The sequence below is a fragment of the Crocodylus siamensis genome, chromosome 7 (assembly GCF_052110815.1).
Source record: "Crocodylus siamensis isolate JL-2025a chromosome 7, ASM5211081v1, whole genome shotgun sequence".
Lineage (NCBI taxonomy): Eukaryota > Metazoa > Chordata > Crocodylia > Crocodylidae > Crocodylus > Crocodylus siamensis.
Window position 1 is genome coordinate 8,550,552 of NC_143401.1, and position 17,594 is coordinate 8,568,145.

Genomic DNA, 17,594 nt, shown 5'->3' on the forward strand with positions numbered 1-17,594 from the left:
GATGATGCCCGGTAATTTTGATTCCCAAGGAAACAAAACTCTCAGGCTTTGACAGTAACTTGTCTCCCTCCTACCGTATATTTTGGCAAAGAAGTGGCAGATCAGCTGAAACAAGCAGGAAAAAAGGAAACAGCAGAAGTAGCTATGTTTGAGTTATATTGTATGGTAGTCTAATGGAGGGGGACTACTATGGGAGTCGAGAGGCTGAGTCTTGATTCCCAGTGTTGTTGTGTGACTACAGACCCCTCTGTTTCTCCTTCCCCCTTCTGTCTGGTTTGTTACTTAGGTGGCAGTTCTCTTAGGGACAGGAACTATCTCTTGTTACGTGTATTAACATACAGCACCAAGCACAGCGGGGCCTGATCTCCGCTCCTACTGATCTAGTAGCGCCTCTGGGCACTACTGTAATACAAATCGGTCTTATAAATAATTGTCTGCCGTGGGTTCTCCTTGTAATAGCGCCTACAGGATTCAGAGAGGTGTTGATGGAATTGAAAATATTGGTTCTGGGAGTGGCAGAGTCTGGCTTTAATCCTCTGTAGGTGGATTTGTTTTCTACAGCGTGCATATTCCTAAAGAGTCAGCACATGTTTTGAAACTGTTGTGATGGCTCCGTGCGTCACTGGACAGTCGTGCATCAGCATGTGTCAGGGCTGTGTCACGTATTATTCATCCACCCACCACTGCACCCCCACGCACCGCTGTGTCTGCCCTCCCTGCAAGGTGCTCTGTCACTGCGTTGTGAGCTGTCTCACAAACACACATCTGTATTGTATTTTTTGGATCGCTAAGGTGAATTTTGCAGTAGTTTCCAACCTTAAATTGCATCGGCTCCAAATAGATTTTCGCCCAGAAGTCAGGAAAACAAAGTCGCGGCATGTGCAGGTGTGGTGATGCATAGGTCTGCTGTGCCGCCTGGCTGGGGAGTCGGGCCCAAACATACAGAGCCGCCCAATGGTGCGTGAAGCGTGAGCGTGCATTGATGCATGAAACTACAGGGATGCACAAACGTGTGATGATACACGAATCTACAAGTCATCCACTGCTCTTTACTGACACATGAATGCATGGAAACACATGGATCCAGAACGATACACAGCCCCGGTGGAACTGCAAGTAATGCTCAGCTCTCTGGGGATGGGTGATGATATATGTTACAATGAAGCCCAAACAGACAGTGATGCCTGGACCTGCAGTGATGCATGTCCTAGCAATGATATGCTGGTACTTTTAAAACATGCTCTGACTTTTTATTCTAGGAATTTTCCCGAGGATAATTGTGAAAGAAAGCCCTAAGACTGCTGCTGCCTGGAAGCAGCTCTGCTTTTCTAGCCTATACAGTGATGTTCTTGAATATTTTGACCACCATCCATCCCTTACAATCTCTTAATCAGCCACTTTCCCAAGGGCAGCAAATGTCAGCACTTTTCCCTCGGCTGTCGAATGCAGAATGGAAGCCCATGCGACCTGCCCTTCGGTCCCCTGACTTGGTCCGAGTCTCAAGCTGAGAAGGAACTTAATGTACCTTAGCTCATTTCCATTCATCTTTTAGCCTTAAAACCATGAGCTTTTTATGTAACATGTGCTGCTCTTTTATTGCCACACTAACAAGTTGTTGAGCTGTATTTACAATATGGTGATGGTAAGACCCCTTAATGGGCCCAGTATACTGACCCTTTCGGATTAAATATGGGGTTTGCTGTTTCATTTTGGGCATGTGTATTTCCTTTATAAAACCTACATCTCACCCTGTTACTTGTTGATCTAACTATTAGGCGCATGTATTATTTGAAGGTATATTATGGAGCAGTCATTACTCAGTAACCACAAAGAATGCCAGGGCTTAAATGATCTGGAGCGATTGTGTTTGTAGTTAGCTATGGATGCTTTGAAAACCTGCTTTTTCACAGTTAAGCCAGTTATTAATTTCAAAATATAAAAGCCAAAGACTTTTGGCACAAAGTTCAGCCGTGGCTCTCACCAGTAAAGCTTTATGGGGTCCAAGGAGGTTTCTTACTGAGGTGACATCTGGAAAAATGGGCCACTTCCATCACTTGTGCAATGCCACGGGCCCTGCATGATGCTTGTTGTTCACCATTGTCTGCCCGTCTTTCTGCTTTTAATCACCTTTTTTTTCCATTAAGTAAAAGGCACTTTGATCTGGATTGTTTGCGGGGGTCGATGATGAAACAGGGGAGGGGGCAACAGTCAATGCATGATTTTTCAGTGACTTCACTGGGTTGCAGATCAGGCTTTTACACAGCCCTTGTTGTTTCCTAGCTTGGTGTGGGGAGAGCTAGAGCCTATCTATGCCTGTTGCTTCTCCCTGGTGTTGTGTGATTGTGCCAACGACATCTCAGAAATAACTTTTGGAAATCCTGAAAGGGAACCCAGGTCTGTGTGTTGTGAACGGATACTTCCTTGATGCCAAACCCAAATCCAAAGCGTGGTGAAGGAGCGTAGAGGACATGAAGCTGAGGTGCTGGCCTTGCATCCGGCTGGGAATGTGTGGCTGGCCTTTCGCTCTCCAGTAGACGAAGCCAAAACCCCACGTCTAGAATTTGTAGAAGAGTGGGAGAGGTGTTAAATTAAGGACATTTTCTTTGGTGGGTGTCGGGTGGTTTTCACTGATATCAAACACCCCTGACAATAATTTCCCTGCTGAGGGGCATGCAAGACTGGCCAAACGAACGTGGTGTTTCTTTGTGACAAGGGGAACGGTGGCAAGCTGCCCAAGTGGCCCTGGGCATCACCATGTGTGGGGTCCCCTCTAACTTTAGGCCCTTCCAGTGACATTCCCTTCTCTCCCTCTGCCTTTTCTTCCAGTGCCCATCCCCTCGAAGGCAAACGGCACCACCATCTCAGCCCTGTCGATGAACAAAGACGGTCTGATCGGAGGGGTGACAAATCCCAACGAGGTCTTCTGCTCGGTGCCTGGCCGCCTCTCCCTTCTCAGCTCCACCTCCAAGTACAAGGTGACGGTTGGAGAAGTGCAGAGAAGGCTCTCCCCGCCAGAGTGTCTCAATGCCTCTCTTCTTGGGGGAGTCCTCAGGAGGTAAAATTCACGTCTTGCTTTTCTCCCCCCGATTTTCTCTCTCCCTCTGCTTCCTCAAGGTCAGTGCAAGCAGCTGAGCTCGTCCCATTTCAGAGGTCTTCGGTATATAATATTCATTTGCACTGTAGTAGCCCTAAGAAGCCCCCGTCATGGCCCGGGCCCCCAGGATATTAGGTGCTGCATGGACACGAAACAGAAGGAGAAGCTCTGGCTCAAAGAGCTTACCGCCTAAGTAACACTTGATGAATTGTGTGTCTCAGTAGGTGGTTGGACTAAATGACCCTTGAGCCCCTTCTGCACATGCATGGAAAGGTGTAACGGGATCTGATGTATGATCCCAACTGTCGCACCTCCTGCCATGCCCCTGCACCGGCAAAAAGCAGGCGTCTGTGGCCAGGAGCCCCTTCTGCTGCAGGGCTCCCAGCCATGGGGGCACCCCATGAACCCCTATAGCTGGAAGACCACAGCCACTGTGCTCCCCCCCCACACTGTTGGGAGATCACGGTAGCATCCCACAGCTTCTGGGACCCAGAGTAATAGATAAAATATGTAGAGGGGGCCTCGAAGACCAATCCTCTGATTCTCCGATTGCCCCACTGACTTCAGATGCGGACCTGCAGGTTCCTCAGATCTGGTGTCATGGGAGGATATGTCGCAAGAGAAAGGCCAAAGCAAACCTCCAGGGCTTAACACTTCTGAATTTAGGAAAGATCAGATCCAGATTCATATTTTGCAGCTGTCCTCTCAGCCTTTCACGGGCCACGCCAAACTTCAAGGTGTTCAACAGCTGAATCCAAGGACAAGTTTTGAAGTTTGAGCCCTTATCCTAGCCTCCACTGCTAACATTTTGTTCTGCTCTGCTGCTGGTAATATGCCTAGTTGTGGGAAACGGAGGAGTCCCACTCCCTTGCTTTTCAGGGCAACAAAGGTGGTGGGGGTGTGGGATTCAGTTATTTTGATAAGAGCCCAGGTGTTTTGCTACTTGCTGTGGATGATGGTCAATTTTAATATCTTCCTCCGGAGCCTACAATGAAGTTTTCTGTACCAGAAACGCACTTGCTGACTCTTGATGAAGGTGGGACTTTCTGAGAATAACTTTAACATAGAGCACATTTAGCATGTTTCCTTGCACTTATATGTACAGGGATATTTTGGTAATTAATAGCATTACCTTGCAAATTCTTAGAAGCTTGCAGCTCAAATATTCCTTTCTAAATTAACCTGTATGTCTCTTGCATACATTTAAATGAGATACTGTTTAGTTGAAACAAAGGCATCTCTGGGGGTTGCTGTTGTTAACAATAAAACTGGTAAATGGATGAAGGTTGTTTTTATTCTTAGATCCATTCCTTTGATGAACAATAGCTTCTGTCTGTGGCCACCAAAGGATCAAGGACTGTAATGTGGCTTGTAATATAGACCAGTGGTCTCCAAAGTGGGGTGCGCAAGACGATCCATTGGGGTGCGGGAAGAAAATATTAGAACTTTTATTTAGATGTGTATTTATATAAATATACATATATTGGGGGTGCGTGCTCAAAAATTTTTTACTGATAGGCGTGTGCGATCAAAAAAGTTTGGAGACCACTGGTATAGACTATTGATTCTACCAAACTTTATAGTTTATTATCAGTAGGTCTTACAGTTGAGTTTCATGGAAGCTCAATGTATCTGCCAATGCATGGTCCCATGAACTTACGATGAGTTGGAGATCAGCAGTTTGGTGCTTTTCTTTCAACATTAAAAATGAAATCACCCAACTTTCAGTTAAAATCTTTTTTTCCCCCCCCTTTTCTTTCTTCTTTCAGGGCAAAATCAAAAAATGGTGGAAGGTGTTTAAGAGAGAGATTAGAGAAAATCGGGTTAAATCTCCCTGCAGGAAGGCGTAAAGCTGCCAATGTCACTCTGCTGACATCCCTTGTGGAAGGTAAGAGTCTTTCTTTGGTTCATCCTCAGATGACAAACTTTGTCCATTCAAAGTCCTCTGCAGCTTCTCAGAAGCCAGAGCGCTTAGAGCTAATTATGCAAAAGACCATCCTTCATTCAGAGTGAGACCTCGAGAGACTAGAGACACCATTATGCAGTTCTCCGTCTTCACTGAAACACTGAAATTGTTGGAAACTAAGAGATTCTGCATGAATGGACTTTGGAGAAACCACCCAAATATGAGCAAGATTGGGTCTGATGGCTTCAGTCCTATGCAGCAACTGGGTCTTTGAGTATGATACTCCCTGGATGTGGACACGAGAAGCATTGAAATCTGAAATGCAAATTGTGTTGCTTCATAGATTTCATAGACATTGAGGCTGGAAGGGACCTCGGAAGATCATCGAGCCCAGCCCCTCACCCAAAGGGCAGGAAGTCAGCTGGGGTCATAGGATCCCAGCAAGATAAGCATCCAGTTTGCTCCTGAAGGTGTAACAATTTGCTTTTGAAGGTGTAGGGATCCCTACTACCTTGCACCTCCAATACTAGCAGTAGGGGAATGTGTCAGGGGCTCGAAAACAGCATGATGAGCTGATAGAGCCCTGACTGCTTTGGGAAGAGAGCCCTTGCTATGAAGGTCAAGACCTGGGGTTGATTCAAGCACTTGCCTCTCACACCTGCTCCAACCGAAGACACCTCTCTGCAGGAGTGACACCCAACTCTGCTTCCCCAGAAAGCACTGACCCCAGATGTGAGATGCAGGGATGTCCACCCCTGCTCCCCACTTCTCACTAGTGACACTGAGGATGCAGCTTGGTGAGGAGGGGCTGGGCTCTGCTCATAGCTGCAGCTGTCATGGTCTTCATGCCCTTCTCAGCCATGTCGGAGAACAACCTCAGGTAGGGGTGATGTTGCATGGTAGTAGTATGGGCATTTGAGATCGTGTGGTAGGTGCAGCCGATGTGGGGCAGTCTGGTCACTCTGCTCACCCAGTTCTAACAGGGGACAAAAGACCGAGTAGTGTATGAGGCATGCGACAGCCACTCTGTGATGCCACCAGTGCTGTATTAGTCTTACCTGGGATGTCTGTACCACAAGCATAGTGTTCCTGAGTGCCCCCACCCACCCCTTCCTGCCCATCGCACAGGCAGTGCTCCTCCAGGGGTCCCCCCCGAACCTCAAGCCTGCTGGAGGTAGATGTCTCCACAATGACTCCTGGGTGGGGACATCCCTAGAGTAGCCTCATGGCCACGGCCCTGGGTTTGAAGCACACACACAGCGACAGGGGCAGCCACCCTTGGCTGCACCACAGATGTGGCACAGACACAGGCCAAGGAGCCTGTGGACATGCACTCCCAGCAGTAGGAGCTCTTCCATGTGTTTCCTTCGCAGTAAGAAGAAGACCTGGGCTGTGCTATACATGGAGCTCATGCGGGCAGCAGCAGCAGAGCTGCACTTGCCACATCAGCCAGGCTCATTCTGCAGGTTCTGGCTCTTCACCCCCGCTCGAGTAGTCCCTTCCCCTCGCGCCACCGCCTCCGAAGTTGTCCTGGGCTCATCCACGCTTCCTGGCCTGGGTGGCCAGATCCTCTCAGCGCTAACCGGAGTCACCCTGGAGTGGGATGATCCCCACTGTCTGTGGGCAGCCTACTTCCTCCTGTTGCTGCTCGGTGCTCTCGGCAGACCTAGTGACACAGGTTGCTTAACTGTACCTGGTTTACATTTTATCCTTTTTGCTCTCTGATTGCATGAATTTACCTCTTCCAAACGAGTTTTCAGCACACATTTGAAAGGCGCTGTCTAGGAGTATCTGTGTGTGTGAACTTAAGATTCACTTCTGTGAATTATTGCAAGTAAAAGTCAGTCACAGGAAGGTTCTTGAAAAGCAGACACAAAAGGACCTTGAACATGGCCCAAGTATGCTTCTTAAGGAAGGATCACAAGTATTCACAGTCCTTTTATTGCAGCAAAACAAACTTATTTTACCAACTTAATACACTACAGAAAATTTTGGGCCTTGGCCGACACTGGCACTCAGGCAGCTGCCTGGTGCTGATCTCGACAGGGTCCCTTGTGTAGCCTTTAAAAGAAGTTACATGCGGTTCCCAACCTAGATGCTATCATAAGTGGATGTGTGATACCCTACTGCTCAGTATGTTCATTAAATACGTACTTACGGTTGGCTCAGTGACCCTGCAGTGAGAGGCCAAGGTACGGTTCCCAAATGAGACACAGTGCGGGTATCACACTGCCTTTAAGGGTGCGAAGCGGGAGACAAAGTCTCCGGTGACCAAGCTGTAGGCATGGTTTTTGAGTGGTAAGTGAGGCTGCACATGCCTTGGCCTTAAAGCATGAAATCCTCTGCTTAAAGCCAAGTGTTTATTAGCCCCCCTCCCAGCCTTTGCACTATGGAAATGATGATGTTGCCATTGCATCTTTGGAGAAAAGGACACGGGAAGCAGACAAATGAAACGCAGGCTCCAACTCCCTTCTAGCTCCGGAATCCATTGTATTTGGGCCCAGCGTGCTGGAGGCAGCTGCCTGCAGTTTCTGAATAGCAAATCATCTCCATTGTTGGCAGCAAATTAAATGACCCGCTTCATTAGGCGGAGGTTGTTACTGAGGGCAGTTGGTTCATGCTGAATGAAAGGCTGATTTCCATTAAAAGAAAAGAAAGAAAAGAAGGAAAGAAAGGAGGGAAGGAAGAAATACACATTTTGATTTCAGACGGCTGCTGACTTTTTGGTTACTGCTTACCAGCTCATAGTAAATAAAAGAGTGGTGCCATGTGCACTTGATGGATACGATTTCCTTCTGCAAATAAGTGCTACGGTATTGGAAGATGTTTCACCCAGGGGAAGGTGCTATTGCTTTGTCATTATTCAGCAGACAGAAACTAGATTGTCCCACTATGCCCCAGGCCCCTTCTTTGCCGGGCATTTGTCGTCTTATTTTAATTTTTCTCCCCTCTGTCTCTCAACTTCTATTCATTTTTCTTTAAAAACATTTTTCTGGGGTGTTTTTTGAGTGCTGATATTTTTGTATATTGAAGCACAGCTGTTCATAAATATATATAGGGAGAGAGAATGGGTATCTGGGGTAAGTGAGACTGGGCAATAAAAAGCATCTCCTAAAAAAGCAAGAGAGAGAGCATTAAACAGGTGGGACTGTGCAGTGTTTTGGAGGGTGCTTGCTGGCACCGGGTGGGCAGTTTGCTTGGTTTCTAGATCTTTGTTTCAAGCTGAACTCAGGTCCTTTATTTTTCTGTGCTGAGCATCTGTCACTTCCCAGTCTCACATTTGTCTCTCTGGGGTCTCCTGAGCCAGTCTCATCATTTTCTTATCAATAGGAAGCAAAGCATGCTAGAGGCTGAGAGAGGAGGAGTGGACTTCACCATGGCTCCCTCCATGTCTCCATTTTGTGCTTCTCAATGACTGCAGTGAGCACTGTAGCAGTGAGCAGTGGTGAACACTTTAGAAATAGCTGAGCGACACAAGGAAGGATCGGTAGAAATAAAGGCCTTTGGTTGGAATTGCCCAGGATGTTAAAGCTTCCCACTCCCTAGCATGTTGGGTGGAGACTTCATTGGACTGGCACCTGCAGCAATTTGGCACAGGACCTGAGGTTATACTTTAATTGTCCATAAATATCATTAGACACTTAAAAAAAAAAGTATAAAAATAAAGTGCATAATCTAGGATCCTGTCTCAGTAGCTTCAGTGGGACTGTTTATGGGCTTGAAGTACCACCATCTGTGAAGGGTTTGGTGGATTGGGTGTACCTGTGGAAACCAATTTAACAGTTGCCTTTGCCCAGTGCTGCTGTGTGCTTTCCTGCCCCGTACAAAGTTGTTAGTGCTTTCACTTGGTTTGTTCCAGTAGGGAAGGAAGCTCCAGCTCCACAAGCCCTGGGTTAGCCAGACATTTTAAGCATATATTTAGAAAATTCTGGGTATCTTCAGTCAGCTGCATCTCTTTGATGCATCTCTAGCGGGGTGTCCACTGTTCGAAAGCCCGGCTGTAGTTATTAGCTCAAAAAACCTTGACTCCTTGTCCCTTGTTTTAATCGCTATACAACATAGCCCCTCTTTTATGGACACAGTGGATTATTTGACTAAACTGGCGATGTTTTCCCATATATTGCAATATATATATGTGTAGCTATGTCAGCTCTTTCAACTCTGATTTTCTAGGACTTCCCAATTTATTTCTTCCCCTTTTTTCGTTATGCCTAGGATGTCATTATTGATTGCTGTGTGTGATGAGGAGGAGGAAAATTAGAACGTGGTGTTTTATATGGGAAACATAAATGCCCTGGCCAAACTATGGTTTCACATCCACAGGACTCAGCGCTGGGGAAGACAGTGATGGGAACTAGGTTAATGCTATTAGGATGGATGGCCTAATGCGTATGAGCTGTAGGGGGGCAAGTCAAATTAACTCCGTCTGCCTAACTGGGGTGTTGGGTATGATCAATTGCCATCAGCTCGGATTATTTCCACGGGGATGCTGAAGATGGATCAAATTCATCAATGAGCGGGCATTTCCTTGGGATGATGGATACCCAGACGGAGCACTCTCCCCTTAGGGTTTTTCTGTTCAGTATGGAAGTGTGCAAACAGAAGCCCATCTTCCTTCTGTTCTTCCTCTGATTTCCCCACATTCCCCGTGTTTTAAAACAGTTGCAATATTAGGGTGCCTCTTCCCACAAAGCAGTCGGTATCCTTTGAGCCCTTGTGTCACTCTGGGTTTATGGTAAAGCAGCACAGTTGCCAAAGACAACGGACTCAGATTTTAGAGTCTCAGGTTAGAGAAGCCAAGTAGGAAGAGGTAGAGAGAAACATTAGAGGAGACAGCAAGAGATGACAGGGCAAGTTGAGAAGAAACCTTTGTTGCGATTCGTTTTCTGCCGGAATGCAGTATAGTGATCCAAACTCCACCGAGGCAGGCCTTCAACCAGCTGGAATCGTATATATTTTTTATCGGATAAAGGAGACAGTCAGTGCTTGGAGTTAGTGAATGGCTATTAGGAGTTGGGGCAAATAATTCTCCCCCAGCATAGTTTCTATGAAACTATGAAGCAGGGTATGAGACACTTCTAACATGAGATCTAGGGATGAAGGGTCTAGATTATTTCCCTTTTGGATGGAGATGCGAGAACAAGAGTATTCTAGTTCCAGCAGCCCAGCAAGAGTACAGAGACTGTTGCCATGTTGTTACACGGATACTGACCCAGCTCAATCATCTCTTCTTCTTATAGGTGAAGCAGTTCACCTCGCCCGGGATTTTGGCTACGTGTGCGAAACAGAGTTCCCAGCGAAGGCAGCAGCAGAATACCTGTGCCGTCAGCACTCTGATCCCAGTGAGCTCCACACCCGGAAAAACATGCTGCTGGCTACCAAGTGAGTATGGATACCAATCGCCAACTGAGGCCCTATTGCGCTAGGCACTGTACCTACATCTTAGAGAAAGACCATCCCTGCTTGAAAAGCTGCCAGTCTTCCAAGGACGTGATACTCAGTGCTTTCATATGCTGCCCGCAGTCATATCCAAAAGGGGTACACAACATACAGAAATACATTGTATACCCACAGCCGAAAGACAGACAGATATGCCTTTTCAAAGGTCATGCTCACCGACACTGCACACCTACGTTTCAGGACATGTTCCTGGGGAATAATGCATCAGACGCAATGATCTCACAAGGTCCCTTCCTGCCCTCAACTTTAGTAAATCTGGGTGTGAATCAGAGGTAATAAGCTTTCACCTGAGTTACCAAACAGCTTCAGCCTCTGTTGCTGGTGCTGCGTAGTTGTGGCTGTGTTTGAGATAACTGTGCATTCATGTGATGCTCTACTCTGAACAATGAATAGAAAGTGCCAGTGCAGGGTTTTTTTGCTTAGAGTGTCTCTGAAACTTCCAGATCAAAGAACTTAAATTTAAAAATAAAACAGCATTTAATTGTATTGCAAACTTATCCTGGAACTAGACAGTCAGCCTATGCACTTTCTTTCTTGCATATCACCACCAGTAATAAAGGTTCTGCTGGTAAATTTTGGCCTCGGGAATACCCAAGCAAACTCAATGCCTTCTAGTCATGCCCTTAGTGACACCTATACGAACTGATTGGAAATGATGCAAGTGGGATTGGATTAAAGACCTGCCAAACACCCCCCTCCCATGTCAGCAAACAGCTATCAATCAGTCTTATTGTTCAGGGGCTGACTTCACACCCAGGCCCCTAAACAGTCAAAAATTTTGCAAGCCATTCTGAATCAACTCATCCCCACAATGGGAATAGATTAAAAAAAAAAACAAAGGGAGTGCTAAAAGAGAAGTGTATTGCCTCTTTAACACCAATAATGTTTCTCTCTCTCTTTTAGGCAAATTTGTAAAGAGTTTGCAGACTTGATAGCCCAGGATCGATCTCCCCTTGGGAACAGCCGCCCATCAATCATCTTAGAGCCAGGTGTCCAGAGCTGTTTGACTCATTTCAGCCTGATAACTCATGGCTTTGGGGGCCCGGCTATCTGTGCAGCACTAACAGCCTTCCAGAACTACCTGGTGGAGTCCCTCAAGGGGCTGGATAAAATGTTCATGAACAGCACAGGGAACGGGCACGCAGCTGGAGACTCCAAAGCATCAGAAAAAGAAGCGAAGCATCGAAAATAACACACCACCTCTTTCTATATCTCCCCACAGAGGGAGCTCTCCCCAGCTCGTGACAGGAGGTCTGAGCTTATCAGTGTTGGAAAAATAATTAAAACCCAGGGCAGCACGTTTTTCCAAACTGCGATGTTTGAATTTGGGATGAAACTCGTTAAGCAAACAGAGTAAGGGAAAAAAAAAGATGTAAAGAATTTAAGAAGGAAACAACTTTAATGGACAAAACAGATCAAGAGACCAAGCCAGGTCAATGGCTTTTTTTTTTGTTTGGTTGTTTTTTTGGGTTTTTTTTTAATTTGAGGATGCAGGAAACCAAGTCATGTGCAATTTTGTTTCGTTTTGCTTTTTAAACCCACAAGGAAATCCTGATGTGCTCCAGGAATCTCCTTAAACTGAGAAAAACCTGAAAAAAACCAAGAAAGAGCAAAAGCCTCAGCAACTCGAGTAATTTTTGTAACCAAGGCACAAGTAAGCACAATGAGGATTTGGAGGTTGCAGGCCAGACCTGGATCTATAACCTGTCTTCAGTAGGCAGATGCACAGGGAATCTTCCATTGATACCACCTACACAACGGTCCTGAACTGGGCTGAGAGAGAGTCGCCAGTAGCTCCGCTTGGGGTTTCGAGCAGTCCCAAGACTTCGTTTACAGCTTTCAGCAACTGCGACTTACTATGGATTTTCTCCATGGCTTATGGAGCCCTGAGCTACAAGGGGAGAAACCACCAGCTCAGGCAGGTTAAAGTTACACCAGGGACTAATCAAAACCCCACAACCTACAAATAAACAGCACACAGGTTTTAACAATTATTAATAATAATATTAATTAATAAAGCACAAGGGGCAGAACTTGAACCAGGCCAAACTGAACTGAACTGCTCTAAATCTGTATATATTTATTTATGTGTAATTAAATCTGAAAGTTTTAAAATGTCCAGTGCAAGTTATTTATATCTAATTGAGTTGGGATTTTTTTTTTGGAAAGATGAGAGTCTTTGGATTTTCTGCCATTAGAAATGGGAATGAAGTTTTGGATACACAAAACTGTAGCATGGACAATAGGCTGTGATGATAACTATAGAAGGTTTGCAGGATTTTGTACTTGCTGTTGTTTCTCTTAAAGCTGCAATAGATGTACAACACCCACACCACAATGTCATTCTCATTATCTTAATAAACCTCTTTTTATTTGAAGAATATACCTCCACTGTTTTTGTAATGCTTGGATTATCCTGCTTAGATAGCTGCTATAAGGACAAATTTGGAGGGGGGTGGGAGGGAGGAAACAAACATGGTCCCTTTTTTGTAGCTAGCATTCGACTGAAATGAGCCAGGAGTGCATAAGTCTGCTGAGAGTTACAGGAGCTGGAATTAATGCTCTAATCCAGCCTCCACACAGGTCAATCTGCAGGACTGAAGCCTTCTATACCATCTATGATAATATTGCAAAGAAGGGTTTAAAGCAGAGGTGTCAAACATCTGGCTTGTGGAGCAGCTCTGTCCAGCGAGCTGGATGACCAGCATGGCCGGGGGAGTGGCACAGAATCAGGGGCCATGGCAATGAACAGGTCCTGGGTCAAAGCTGGAGCTGCCACTGCATGCTCCGGGTTGGAACTGAAACGATGTCGAGTGCTGCGGTAGCAGCTCCAGCTCTGGCTCCAGCATGGGGCAAGTGGCAGGGGTTGGAGCCACTGCCGCATATCCCAGAGCAGAGCCAGAGCTGGTACCACTATTGCCATGTGCTCCGGGCTCAAAGTGGGAGCTGCTACCACTGCTGCATCTTCCTCGTGCCAAAGGCTGGATCTGGCCGAGGGCACAAGGCAAGTTTGACTCCCCTGGTTTACAGCACAAATCCAGGCTGGTCTATGCTTGGAATAAGGAGACTCTCCACATAGTTATTTTGGAGTAGTTATTCCCAAATAACTTAATTTGTAGGCAAACCTTGGTACATGACATGAGTGACAGAATATACATGCTAATATACTACTATACACACACACGACGTGGGGAGTCAAAAGCCTTTTCTTAATGCAGCAGAATTGCTTCTTTAAGGCATTCTTTGCCTATACCAAGTCATTTTTAATGAAAACAATAGAAATACAGTACTGATAGAAATTAAGACCCTGAATATCAGGATATAGCAGTGGTAAATATACAATTTTCTCCTTTCGGGCTGCTGGCGAGTCCTTTGGAAGTCTAGCTCCCTCATCTCAAGGGTGGGACCAGCTTCTTTGTTAACAGAGAGGAAGACTGAAAGCTTACCTGGGACTCAGGAGACCTTGGGTTCAGTTCCTGCTCAACTCTGGGTACCTCACATTTCAGTAAAACTGAAGCCTCCATTTTCAGAAGCCAATGGGGATTTTTGAGAGCCAGACTTTGTAAGGTGCTAAGTCAGAAGGTCCTGGTTTCTGGGGAGCAGGTATCTGTTTTCATTCTGTAAATAGGGGCCCCTAAGCAAGCCTGAAGTTAGGCACCCAGAAACAGAGGTAAGGGAAATCAGTAAGTACTTGGGAGAACTTGGGTCTAAAGCCATTGAGTGCAGCTGGAACAAGTGGGAGTGGCAGGTGCTCAACATCACTGAAATTCAGGCCCATAATCTCTTGCTGTGCCTGAATAATAATCTCTCTTCTTTATAGTGGCAAAGAGAAAAAAATACTTGGTGTCCGGGGGGCCCCATCAACTCCTTGCTTTTCACAGGGGGAAGTGTTAGGCACTTACCTCTCTTCTGTCCTATTACAACTCCTTGACTAAAAATCAAAGTGCTCATTCCCACCGTCTTGCTACCCCTGGGGACTTCCTCGAATTTTTCTTCATTCTACCCCGTGGCATTTGCTGGTGGACGTAGCAGTTGCCCAATGCAGGAGTTTGTCACAAGGCTGCTGCTAATTATTCAGTATCTCCTTCTCCAGACAGGAGCACTGTCCCATAGGGCCCTCGCTTTTAATTTTTTCCACCTTCCCATCTCAAGAGGTAATGAGGCTTCTTTCCATAACGTATGGCTCAACTCCAGTATAAGTTCCCACACTAGTTACACATCTCACTGTGGGAGAATACATAACAGTGGGAAAGCATACTATACAAGAGATCTAGGCTTGGGCTGTTAGAGGACACGGTGGAATTTAATTCCTAGAGAGGAGTTTAAATAAAATGAAACAAAGCAAAGTGAACAAACAAACAACAAAACAAAAACTTTAGATGAGTTACTTTTGAACACGAAAGAGATACTACAGAACAGTTTTTGACAAGTAAAGAAAAAGCAATATAGCCTAACACACTTACCAGTAGTTTGCTGCTATTTATCTGTTCCCAAGGGTAAATAGAGGGAAACCTTAAACTACGACTATAATGCATTACTAACATTAAGAAGAGAAGATCATAGTGTTTTGGTATTCTAGATGGCTTTGCACAGAAAAACAATGGACTTTAAACAATACCTTTAATGTGATAAGCTGCTAATAGCCCTTTCTTTTAACACACCTCAGTAAATAGACCATATCTTTGGCCTGTGCTTGGTCCCTTCTTTGATTTGTAGGAGAGTTTTCAATTCTAAACACAACAGACAGAGCCTAAAGGAGACACAAGGTGAACAGAGAGCAAACGTTTTCCTGTTGACTTGAATGGAAGGTCAAGAGGAATAATTTTCAAATCAAGAGTGTAAAACAGAAGAAAGGCAGTCAAGGTTCTTTGGGTGATATATTTTATTGGAACAACTAAATAGTTAGAAAAAAACCTATTTAGTTGGTCTAATACAGATATCACATCTACCCAAAGAACCTTGTCTGTCTATGTTCATAGACCGGGGCAGGCAACTATTGCGGGTGGAGGGCCATTTACTGAGTTTTGGCAAGCCATTGAGTTTTGGCCGCATGACAGGCAGCCAGGGGCAGATCAATATTCACGGGCTGGATAGAATGGCCTGGCGGGCCGCATTTTGCCCACCCCTGCCGTAGACCAACACAGCTACAACCAAAAGATGGCTTTCTTCTATCCTGGAGTACTGCTTACTTATTAAACAAAGTGCATGGTGTTAATGGGGGAAAAAAAATTGACCAATACTGAACTGAACAGCACTTCTTTTCCCCCCCCCACCCCCTTGCTGATCCCAAGCCTAAATGCTCATAGTTCAGCAGATTCAAAGAGACTATGATGACTTCTCTTAAGGAAGGATGGCCATCTCCTTAATTGCATGGGAAAGTCATGTACTTTTTCTTTCTCTTCCCAAGGGTAGTTGGATACTTCATCTCATGATCGAACCACACTGGATCCCTGCTGTGGAACTAGTGAGAGAGTTGCAATTTTTGTAACCCTTTTACTCCTCACCTTCGAAAAGAGCCTCCATGTGGACAGTGGTTCTCCAGTCTTCATCCCATCCATCCAGACCTTCCAGGGAGCCAAGTGCTCCCTGGAATTTTTTTGTGATGATGACAATCTTCAAACAATGTATTTTGTGCTACTGGCCTAGGCAGACAGAATATTATCCTTCACAGAAGGCTACAGACTCATTTGTTCCCAACACAGACTTTGGGAGAACCAAACCTGAAGAATCCCTCCCACTCCTTATACAGAATAAAGACCTGCTGGAGAGTTCACTGTATTTCATAGATTTTAAGTGCACAGCAACCATTCTGATCTCCGAGCCTTACCCCCTGTGTAGCATGATGACTTTCACTTGGGATGTGAGCAGGGCACCAAGAAACAAGATCACCCCTAGATTTTACTATCTCTGCCAGGGGATCCCCAGGCTTTGAGACTAAGTTCTTTATGACTGAAAGTACCAACTAGTATGTAGGCACCAGGCAGGATGAGTGTGTTCAGCTATGTAAAACAATACTGAGGCCTGCTATATTTTTTCTGTTTATGGGATGTGTTCTTGCTTGAACCTTCCTAGCCAGAAGGCAGCTGAAGACATGTTATCAACTACAGAAGAGTTCTTCCCAATTATGGTCTTTAACAGCAAAATGCAGGTTAAAAAAAAAAAAGTCATATCAAAAGGCTTAAGTGCAGATGAATCTCTCCCCTCCATGGCTGAGGTTAAGAGTGATCAAATTATTATTCCAAATCAAAGCATGTCACATTTGGAGTGTAACTGGATGTTTTGCATCTCCCATTTCTCTTACTGGAGCCCTTAGGTCTGATCTATTCATACAGGGCTTGAGTACATATAGCCTTAATTTCTTCATGTAATGCAGATCTGAAACTGGCTTGTGAATCAGAGGACAGAGGTTTTCTTGCTACAATTCAGTTCTCTAGTGACACACATTCTGCAAACAAGAAAATCTGCTCATCTACCAGGTGTTTTTTTATGTCCAAAATTTCAGCTTACATGAGTGGTCTGTTATTAATACATTCGTGTTAGAAGAACTTCAGCCAATTCTCTCATGGCATCTTACACTTCTCCTTGCTCAAATTTATGCTGAGCAGGGCAAATTAACTCCACTGTTAAGGCTCTCCTAGTAGCCCAATAAAGTCTCTGTTATGGACATAATTTGAAGTTAAGTGGTGCATGGAGCTTTATGCTGGTTCTCTCTATAGGGTGCCCTTCAGCCTGCCTCCATGAGAAAGACTTTACATCTCACCCATTTTGGAGTTTGACATAGTTGGGATTTTCTTTATCAGTTGTTTTGTGCTAAGCTCAGAGATAGGGATATAGAAAAATATTGATCAAAGCCAATAGAACTGTGCTGTTTTATAGCAGTCACTGAGAAAATGGCCCTCTAGTCATCAGGTTTTCCTAACTGGAACAAAAAGCTCATGCATGGGTATGCAAAACTGTCAGGAACTGAAGTTGCTACAATGGATTCATTAATGTATTCCAAAGTTTATTACACTCACTTGGACCACAGTTGGGGGCTTCCAGTACTTCCATCTTAGCAATGTCCAGACAATATACCTTCAGGATACAGGAAAAAGCCTGGTGGCTAGCACGGAAAAAAGCCAAGCCGATTTCTGA

General features: G+C 45.3%; 1 protein-coding gene across 2 annotated transcripts in view; it reads left to right on the top strand.

Annotated features, from left to right (window-relative positions):
* The window catches only part of TFAP2E (transcription factor AP-2 epsilon), a 42,012-nt gene extending 29,169 nt beyond the window's left edge, over nucleotides 1-12,843 (top strand). For both annotated transcript variants that reach the window (XM_090057490.1, XM_090057491.1), the window contains exons 4-7: nucleotides 2,827-3,055; nucleotides 4,864-4,982; nucleotides 10,241-10,382; nucleotides 11,364-12,843. In XM_090057490.1, coding sequence (XP_089913616.1) covers nucleotides 2,827-3,055; nucleotides 4,864-4,982; nucleotides 10,241-10,382; nucleotides 11,364-11,652 — 779 coding nt within the window. In that variant the 3' untranslated portion in view covers nucleotides 11,653-12,843. The remainder of the gene's footprint in view (nucleotides 1-2,826; nucleotides 3,056-4,863; nucleotides 4,983-10,240; nucleotides 10,383-11,363) is intronic.
* The last annotated feature ends 4,751 nt before the right edge of the window (nucleotides 12,844-17,594 follow it).